The sequence below is a fragment of the Phaenicophaeus curvirostris genome, chromosome Z (assembly GCF_032191515.1).
Source record: "Phaenicophaeus curvirostris isolate KB17595 chromosome Z, BPBGC_Pcur_1.0, whole genome shotgun sequence".
NCBI classification, from domain to species: Eukaryota; Metazoa; Chordata; class Aves; order Cuculiformes; family Cuculidae; genus Phaenicophaeus; species Phaenicophaeus curvirostris.
The window spans coordinates 34,047,845-34,058,556 of NC_091431.1; the positions used below are offsets into that span (position 1 = coordinate 34,047,845).

The 10,712-nt window shown below is 38.8% G+C and overlaps 1 protein-coding gene across 1 annotated transcript in view; it reads right to left on the reverse strand.

Annotated features, from left to right (window-relative positions):
• Nucleotides 1-10,712, reverse strand: part of PPIP5K2 (diphosphoinositol pentakisphosphate kinase 2) — a 50,248-nt gene that overhangs the window by 36,496 nt on the left and 3,040 nt on the right. The window contains exons 2-6 of the mRNA XM_069880413.1: nucleotides 9,579-9,656; nucleotides 3,213-3,249; nucleotides 2,463-2,862; nucleotides 744-939; nucleotides 13-103 (exon numbers count right to left, since the gene is read on the reverse strand). Coding sequence (XP_069736514.1) covers nucleotides 13-103; nucleotides 744-939; nucleotides 2,463-2,609 — 434 coding nt within the window. The 5' untranslated portion in view covers nucleotides 2,610-2,862; nucleotides 3,213-3,249; nucleotides 9,579-9,656. The remainder of the gene's footprint in view (nucleotides 1-12; nucleotides 104-743; nucleotides 940-2,462; nucleotides 2,863-3,212; nucleotides 3,250-9,578; nucleotides 9,657-10,712) is intronic.

The window sequence follows — 10,712 nt, forward strand, 5'->3', positions numbered from 1 at the left end:
AGCATTCCTTACCTGTCTTGTATGTGATACTGCATATTCAAGTCATTGATTATGAATGGATTCCTGAGTTTTGCATAGGCAACTGCTTTGTCCAGTGGAAATCCTAAAATATTTATTAAGGCAAATAAAGTAAAACTACAAGACATAACAACACAACTGAATAGTTTAGAATCTTCATATTCAAGCTTCAGAGTAAAACCAGAAATACAGCTCAAGTGGGAGCATGCACCCTGAACTACAGACATACATAACATCAGCTGACGACAATCATCAAAGTACAGCCTAATTTCAGTATAAGCTGACAAAAGCTGTGGTCCTGTCTCCAGTTCCCTCCACAAACACCCCATTTCCATAGGGCCAAAAAAAAGACTTTTATTGTCTACCTGAAAATACAACTTTCAGCTTCAACCTGCTCAACTCTGTTTTACTGCCTAGCCCCACAAAAACCCCTAGGTATTTACAGATCTAATGTATTAGATCACTATTTCCACTAACTCCATAAATATTTACCAATGGAATAGCTATTTTAAATACTATGTCAGGCACAACTTTGCCAAACAATATAAACAATATCTTTTTAAATGCTTGTATTTTAAAAATCAGTTCAGTTATATTAAACAAGACAGATTAATCTCTTCCTAGGAAAATCCAGTATAACTACAAGACAAAACGAAAAGAAAAAAGACCTTTGATTTATTAAAGTATTTAAATGTAAAAGCTATTTAATGTATTATTACATTTACCTTTAGAATGGAAAGAAATGAGACAGTCACATAAAGGCCAGTTTTCTACTGGCTCATTCAAGATGACATCCTCTTCAAATACTACCACAGTTAGGTATTTAAACATGGAGAGGCGTTCAAGAATTTCTTTCATTGGTTTGGACTTAGATTTCTTAGCCATTGAACAAATTCCAACTGCAATTTGTCTTTCTGGTGGCTGAAAGGGTTGGAGGGGAGATTATTATTTTTAAGCTTTCTCAAAATACAACACAGTTTTAGCAGCATAATACTACAGCAGATATTCTCATAGTACCTTTAGTTTAACTTTTCATCAGGTAAATTGCTAGCAAGTAACAAAATGCAGCATGACAGCACACCACACTACATCCTTAAGAAAAATACCTCCAAATTTAATCAAATAGCTCTACGCTACTTTTTGCGAGTATCATTTCAGGAACAAATATACAAGATCAGAATCTAAGTGGGGAATGTAAAATCTCAATGAAATAATATTTATGGCTTACTCCAAAATAAACTAGCAATTTGTTTTTAAACTATTTAATTTTTCTACATCTACTTAGTAGTTCCAAGACCTCTCATCTTATTACCTAATATTTAAAGTGTTCTTTCTTGTTTACTAGTTTTCCTTTTCAGAATTCTCTCCTAGATTTCAGAGCTATTTTGTGAATAGATAGTTTCATTTTTCTTCCATATGCTCTGTATGTTCCTTCAAGTAGGAAGCCTTTAAATATTTCCTGATCCCAACTGCATTCCTAAGTACAACACCCAACTTACTCCTCTGTCTACCAAAAAAACAAACAACCCTCAAACCAAGAACAATCCGTTAGTTCAACTTGTGGGTTTTTTAAAGCAGCCAATTACCTTCTCTTGCTAAAATACATTGACTGAATTGAGCTCTCTGAGGAACTAATTTTGTACTACTCTGCATTTCCATTTTACCTTTAACCACGGCAGTGTGTTTTATTAACACCTCCTTTCATTTACATTTTTTAGACATGCTTGCAATCAGTGAAAATTTAATATGACTATTCCCTAAAGTGAAATGTTACAGACTAAAAGAACAGCAAAATACAACTAAAAAAATTACATACCATGATGACCCATACATAATAAAATCAAGCGTGTGCCTTAAAAACCCTAAAAACTGGTAAACACAATACTAAAATACAACTCAGAACACTCTACAAGATCATAAACTAAAGTTTAACTTAAAATTAATTTAGCCTGCACTTTCTACACACCAAGACAAGAAAGAAGATTGAAAACATGTTGGATTTTAATGAAACCAGCATTCAGACAAATAAAGAAAAGCTGACAAAAGAAGAAAAATGGAAAAATCAAAAGTTAAGTCTGTGGCAGTTGATAACACATACAAAGGAAAACTGCTACTAATTTTCCAAAATAATTATAAAAAGGCTTACACAGTCAATTTCATTCAAAAATCCAAATCAAGTCTGCAAAGCTGGCACATTAACCTCAGCTTCACTGAAACTCTGTATTAAGGTCAAGCATATCTACTCCAAAGTTCAAGTTACACTTACTTTCCAAGCGTACTGCGCTCCAAACATAACAACTGACAGATCACTACCTGAATATAAATAATTTCCAAATTCAGAACACCATTTAAGTATTAGATTTCAGGTGATCTAATGCTACTTCAAAGTGAAATAACACTGGAGAACATACAGAACAGTACAAATATGCCTCTGCAGTACATACAGAGTCATACTCTTCCTCTTCTTCTTCCCCATGGTCATAGAAGTGTTCATAATCTGTAGATCTGGCTGAATCCAGTAATTCTTCTCCATCTTCTCCACCCACGAAGAATCTAGGAGGATCGTTCTCTGTTGCATTAACAGACATCATTACAAGATCTACAGAGATCTATGTAGAAACTGCAGCCACTTCAGCAACTGAGATACTGGGCATATTTCACGCTGACTCAGGAACATAAAAGTTCACTGCTCTTTCATGTTGATTGTGTGGTGTTGCCACTGCGATGGCGTTGTCTGCTAGACACTGTTTAACTGGTATCATCTGCTCATTACTGGCTTGAGTTGCTGGTCTAGGAAACCTACAATATGCCACTGCTTCCCCTGAGATGATACAACTTTTTAACCTAAAAGAAATATAAAAACAAACAACAAAAAACCCACACTTGATAAAGGTACATAAAAATAAACCCTTCTCATTTAGATAAAGCATTTGGACATTTACACACCCCTGAGTAAAGCACCAGAAATAAAACCATGCACATTACATGCAGCCTACACCTCTATCTGTATGTTTAGAGCAGGAGGAATAATTTTAAGATATTTCCAAACTTCTGATGCGGACAATAAATCTCACAAAATTAAGAACTGTCAAATGCATTATTTGTAACTTAAGAAGGGTAAAGTGTAGCATGTAACTTTTATACAAAAATTAAAACAACAAAAATAACCCCCAATATTACAATATTTAACTCACCATCACTTTCACCTGCTGTTTTTTCCTCAAAAGTTTCCTGATCAAAGGCAAGGAAACAAACAAAAAACGCTAATGAAAACTTTACAGCCTCCACTAGGATTATTCTTAAATAAAAACCTATTCTTTCAAGAACTGACTGAATCTGTAGTGTGAAAGCAGAATGTATGTGCCAGCTTGATGTTTGCTCGTTTACTTCCAACAAAGCATTGCTTTATTTTCACAATGAAAAATTAACATTTACAGAGATGCACACCAGCATTGCCTTTTGTCAAAAGTACTTCTAAGCACTAATATACCAGTGAAGTAAGCACATTTTAACCTTGTAACCAGTCATGAAAAAAAGAATAAATCTTGGCCAAATAATTTCTATACAGAAACAAAGATTCACAGCTCAAGTCTTCTTCGATTTTAACTACTAAATCATTCTTGATCTAATTTTTGTGTGGCTTTATACCACTAATTATAATGTATTTGAAAATTAATAAGCAGTTACTTGTTTAGAAGCTCATCTGACCAAACGCATTAAGTTGTTCATTAGTCAGATCATTATGTAAGTGCCATTCAACAATGATGTCTCAGCAAAACTGAATTTGTCTGTCAAAATGACTGGCTGTTCTATCAAACAAAGTGAAGCAATAGTAAATTCCCAATGGTGATCAACCATTCAGCTTCTTGTGAAAGAAGGTGGTAAACAGAGCAAAAGTTACCCAGAAGAATTTGTCCTAAGTCAGAGAGCAATAGGTTAAGCGTGGGTAAACAATGCAGCTGTTTCAGATCTAGAAGCAGGAGATGAGGTCCACACGACAGACACATAAGGATTCTGGACTGACAGCAGAGGATTAAAAAGATTCATTTCTTAAACATATCTGTTATGTATCTGCTCTCCTTTAATTCTTCTCATGAAAAATTACTTTCCCTTATAACATCAAACTGCAGCCACCTGTCCTTCAATCAACAAGGAAATGAAATTTCAAACACCTAATTCACCTTGCTTGTACAGGAGTTAGAAATTAGGTACTGAGAAAAATCAGTCCTGCTTATGAAAGGGTGGAGAAAGAGTACTTCTCAAATCTTATTTCTAGCAAGCTTCAGAAAGGACAGAGGTTATTGCCAATATATGCTGACAACTGAAACTGAATTTTGAAATTGTATTCAAAACAAAGACATCAAAAAAACTGGTAGGGCCTGAAACAGAAGTTTAACAGTTCCTCTTTCATCACCTTCCCCTCCAACTGCCCAAATTAAGCAAATTGGAAACAAGTGTCTTAGCAGCTTTTTAAAACCTAATGTTTTCTCATAGAGAAGGAAAAGTAACCACTTAAGGCAGATAAGCAGGTCATCAAATGACCAGGGTTTTTAAGCTTTCTTTCCCCTACCTAGTCCTAGAGTGCACTTTGTAAAAGCAGCAGAAGTTGTCAAGTTTGTGTCCCATCACTGACGAGTTATTTCATGAAGACCTTTGGCATGACCTGAAGCTCTCAGGTGGTTAATTACCAAAGCAAGTAGAAGCCATACAAATACAGACTGAAGGGAAAGCACAACACATCTGTCTACAAATGACACAACTATATAACCTGACAAGATTAATTCCCTAACAAACCTATCTGAAACTGTGTTTTTCTACCTTCTTGACTCAAGAACCTGGAGGCTGTTGATGTTATAGTGAAGTGACAGGGCCTGATCAACAGGACTGAAACTATACAGGTGACCCATGGATGATTTCTATTTAGACCTGTTAGACAATTTTTACATCACACTTAAGATTGTGAATGAAGGAATTAGTCAGGACACGAATCCTCCATGGGTCAGAGGATCGAATCAAGCTACAGGGCCCAGTCAACAGGCCTAAAGTGACGTGGGTGATCCATGGATGTTTTCTATTGCATTACCATGTGTTCTCTTCAATCTGCAACTTTTCACATTACTATTAGCAATAGAATTGTGCTGTGCTATTGTCAGTGCAAGAAAGGGTGAGAAAGAGAGGCAGTAAGTAGCTGGGGCCAGAGACTGCATTTTTGGGGTGATGCAAGTTGTTTGTTCAAGCCAAGACCCTCACAGCAATAGTGGGGCGACCTCACCTACTAACGGACGCACTGCATGGGGTTCCCAATTGTTGAGGTAACCTCGCCAAATCCACACTGTGAAAAAGGAGCACACCCCCATATCCCCAGCAACTGGATCTGGATGACAATAAGAAAGCAATGAGTGACGTATCTTTCTTAATCGCTATACTAACTCTCTTATGGTAATGAGAGAGTTAGTATAGTGATTAAGAATGGCTGTTGGATGAGGGAAAGGCTGTGGATGTGGTCTTCCTGGACTTCAGTAAAGCCTTTGACACAGTTTCTCACAGCATTCTGCTAAGGAAATCCTCGGCCTCTGGCCTGGACAGGCACACACTCTCCTGGGTGGAAAACTGGTTGGATGGCCAGGCCCAGAGCATGGTGGTAAATGGTGTTAAATCCAGCCGGAGACCACTTACAAGTGGTGTTCCCCAGGGCTCAGTGCTGGGTCCAGCCCTGTTCAATGTCTTTATCAACGACCTGGATGAAGGCATTGAGTGCACCCTTAGCAAGTTTGCGGACGACACTAAGCTGGGTGGAAGTGTTGATCTGCTGGAGGGTAGGGAAGCTCTGCAAAGGGATCTGAACAGCCTGGACCACTGGGCAGAGACCAATGGCATGAAATTTAAAAAGGCCAAATGCCAGGTCCTGCACTTCGGGCACAACAACCCTGTGCAGTGCTACAGACTAGAAGTCCGTCTAGAAAGGTGCCTGGAGGAGAAGGACCCGGGGGTGTTGGTTGACAGCCGACTGAACATGAGCCAGCAGTGTGCCCAGGTGGCCAAGAAGGCCAATGGCATCTTGGCTTGTATCAGAAATGGTGTGACCAGCAGGTCCAGGGAGGTTATTCTCCCTCTGTGCTCGGCACTGGTGAGACCGCACCTGGAATCCTGTGTTCAGTACTGGACCCCTCACCACAAGAAGGATGTTGAGGCTCTGGAACGAGTCCAGAGAAGAGCAACAAAGCTGGTGAAGGGGCTGGAGAACAAGTCTTATCAGGAGCAGCTGAGAGAGCTGGGGTTGTTTAGCCTGGAGAAGAGGAGGCTGAGGGGAGACCTCATTGCTCTCTACAACTACCTGAAAGGAGGTTGTGGAGAGGAGGGTGCTGCCCTCTTCTCCCAAGTGACAGGGGACAGGACAAGAGGGAATGGCCTCAAGCTCCGCCAGGGGAGGTTTAGGCTGGACATTAGGAAAAAATTCTTCACAGAAAGGGTCACTGGGCACTGGAACAGGCTGCCCAGGGAGGTGGTTGAGTCCCCTTCCCTGGAGGTGTTTATGGCACGGGTGGACGAGGTGCTAAGGGGCATGGTTTAGTGTTTGATAGGAATGGTTGGACTCGATGATCCGGTGGGTCTCTTCCAACCTGGTTATTCTATGATTCTATGATTCTATGATTAGATGCAATGCCTATACAAGCTGTTGCTGTTAACTTGTTGTTGATCACTACTAATAATTTGTTTTCTTTCTTGCTGTAATGACTTGAGTAAAATTTGATTTCACAGACTATTTGAGAATTTGCGCTTTTTTGATGATTTTTACTAAAAGCTCCTGTGGTAAAACATATTGGTGGCAAGTACATGTGTCAAGTGGATCTTCCACTGTGGAAAACAAGACTTTGAACAGTCACATAGTCTGCTTAGAGCTAACAGATTATTTTCTGCAAGGTTTGTTATGTTGTTCGCATGTCTGAAGGTGGATGAATTACTAGATTGCTGCTCCACGCAACTGTCACTGGGCCCCAGAATTTACAAACAGTTTCTAAAAGTAAGACCAAAGACATAGGATCACAAAAAGATACTGACACTTTTTAGGCTTGTGAACTACTGCACGGACTCAGAGAACTGCATATAAATTGGTATTCTGACTGATGATGGTTACCAGCTTACCTCCCAGATAGCAGGTGCCATAAGTTACTGTCATTAGCCGCATAAATTTGAGTCAGAATATAATGAATAAATAAAATACAAATAGGGCTATGTTTGAATCACAGATTTTGGTAGCCTCCTAAGCACTCCAAGTCCAGTGTTCATTCCAGCAGTGCATTACAGACTTTTCTAAAAGAACATTTCTCCACTTTCCACAAATATATTACAAAAGAATTCTACAAGTATATTACAAAAGAAAAAAACCCCAAAAATGTAGTCCTTACTAAGTGTTAACAGATATTCCCACATTTTTCCTGGCATTGGTTTCAGCATTTCCCATGTTTCCCAGGTTTACTTAAGACTATAAAGATTAGCATTCCAGTAACTGTGAGCAACAGACCCGCTCAACATAGCAGAAGTTGTCTTGAACAGTCATGTAAAAGGGGCTGCAGGTTTTAACAGAATGCTATTAAAAACATACACAACTTCTCTATAAACAGAAGCATTTCACTAGGTTTTCTTTTGTGCTGCTACAGCTATCAGAACAAATACACACTGCCTCTACTGTACTGTAATGCAAACTAATGGAACAAAGCTAGAGTAAAAATGCTTTACATTTGTTATTTCAAGAAAAAAAAAACCAACATCATGCATTAAATAGCTATAAAACATTCTTAAATTACAAACCAAAATCACTTAGGAAAACAAATTTTAGAAATGCCATTATAACAAAACCAAGTACAAAACACTTTGTGACATTCACATTGTGGAATTTAACAAACAGGTAATTGTACAGGAAGTGTGATTGGTACTCATCTGTTACAGGATTCTGCAAATATATATATCCATAACAACAAAAAAGGCTAATCTCCTGCACCTTCTCCCCGTATTGCTTCTGATAGGTGGCAAATTTTAAGTTAGTATGTCTCATGTGCATGTGCCTTGAGAAATGGTTTTTTTGAAAGGTTTTTTTTTCTAAAAGGGGACTGATGAATGGCAAATGTCTGAGCTTGTGTCTTGATAGGTAGAAATTGTCTAAGCTTGTATGCCCTATAGTGGCATGTGCCTTGAGGGATGTTTACCTAGACGGGGACCTGCTATGCAAGGAACAGGCATCCCACAAGACAAGATAAGGAAGCCTGGAATCCACATTGCTGCTCCAGCAGAAAAAGGATTGTTTTTTCTCAAAGTTTGGGCTACACCCTCTTACTTCCAGACTTCACCTTTGGACCTCAGGAGGGTGTCCTCAGACCACTTAATGGACTGACTGTGGATACCAACACAGTGTGAAGATATATTAATGACTCTTCGAAAGGGAATCATAGAATAACCATAGAATCATAGAATAACCAGGTTGGAAGAGACCCACTGGATCATCAAGTCCAACCATAATGAATATATAATATCTATTCGGGTGATTAAATGAATATGCATTGATCTGTAATATAAAAGACAAACAGTTTTCTTGCTTGGCATGCGTGCTTTTGGAAGATCAATCCCCCATGCATCCAGCGCTGCTAATAATAAAGGGAATACCTGATTAATAATGAATAACCAGTTGTTATTGAGTTATTATCTTGGAATCCTTGCTCAGCCGCACCTAGACTCCCACTTTAGTGAGGAGTGTTAGAAAGCAAGGGGGCTTGGAAACTCTGTTCTTTGAATCACTCCTTTTAAACTTTTAGCTCTTCCTGCTGCAGGGATATTCGAATTGCATCCAATATCAGTTTCTCCTAATTCAAATTAAGTAGTTAAAACACAAATGATTTTATTATTTTTCAGGTAGCCTTTAGTGAGATGACAAAAAACTTTCAACATCTTCCTGCTATACCTAACTTTTTTATTAGCAGTACATTTAAAAGCAAAAATGTTTGCCTTACTCCTGCTGAGGCATTTTACTTGTTTTAAAATTCCAATTCTGCAACATAATTTATGGTATAACAAACCACCAGTGACAGCCAGTTTGTTGGTTTGCTAGTGAAGCAGAAAGTATGGGGAGAGAACATGGGGTGAGCAGAGGGGATCCAGAAGAGGGAAGAAGAAAGAACTCGAAGTCTGAACTTCAAGAGAACGGACAGCAGAAACTGCAATACCGAGTGCTCTGCACGGATGTATAACAGCTTTCTAGAGATGATTAAAAGAAACCCAGTATTTCAGATTTAAATGTGAGACTCAAGGCCCATACTCAAGAACCGCATTTCCTCAGGTCCAACAGATGACAAGAAAAATAAAGAAGACAGGAGAGGCAGAAGGTAGAAAAAGAGTGAAAGGATGTCAAAAAACAGAAGCTGCTGAAAACAAGACTGAGTAAACCATACATGACTTGTTTCTTGCTGTACCTTACACAGCATAATATACATATCCTCTCCAACTTACTTAAATATTTAATGTCTGCTAGGTCACATAATCAGTAATACAAGCCATTAAAGTTTACATACAAATGTTGTTCTTCTCTACCACATATCCTGGGAGGTGGTGAGTAGCAGCTGTCAGCACATTACTGAGATGGACTATATCTAAAAAAAAAAAAAAGTAAACATGTAGAGCAGCTCTATCCCAATATCTTTCAACAACAAAGAATATTACTGTTTTAACCTGATAATACTTGGTAAATAACAACAATAAAAACCCAAACCAAATGAAACAGGGATTTAATAAAATAAGAACAACTCTTATCTCTCCCCCAACTCCATTCAAAGGCAGTTGACTTGATTCACTTCACCCAGGAGGCTGCAACCCATTCAACTCTCCTCCCAGGCTCTCCCAGGACACAACAACTTGCTTCACTGCATTCCCACACAAGGACAATCACATCTTCAAAAGAAAAGATGAAGAGTAGCCTTCCTTTATTTGTCACTCTTAGACAGCCACTTGGTTGTGCCTACAAGCCAAGCACAGCTCTCAGACTGTCAGCTGAAGAGCCATAATCTATGCTAAATAACAACTATGAACATGCTATGTTCCTTTTGTTTGCAGGAACAAATATTTTGTACGCTATTCCAAAAGCATTACTATGTAGTACTTCATGCATTACTCTATAATAGAAAAATTATAGCAACTCCCATTCCAAAACAGGCTACTCACCTTTCAGTTTTGCTCTGAGGCTTGAAGAAACATTCTGAAAAGGAGCTGTGAGTCTTCCTTGCCAGGTAAGTGCTTGTATTGTATTTACATGGCAAGGCTTTGGTAGCAGAGGGGCTGCAGTGATGGCTTCTGTGAGAAGACACTACAAGCTGCCCCCGTATCAGACAAAGCCAGTGCCAGATGGCTCCAAGACGGGCCTGCTACTGCCTAAAAGCTGAGCCTCACAGTGATGCCAGCGGTGCTTATGCAATAATATATTTAAGACCATTGGGTTTTTTTTAAAGGAAAGAGCTTGCTGCTCTGGATTCCAGGCAGAAGGCAGGCACCCGATGTGCAAAATCTTACCAGAGAGACACTAACAATCTCAAGCAACAGGAATCCAGAAGTACCCACCTTACTGACACTTCCTACTGAAAAAAACTCTCATAACTGTTACTTATAGGGACACTTGCATTTCTTGAAATATTATGTAGCTAGGCTAACCAACT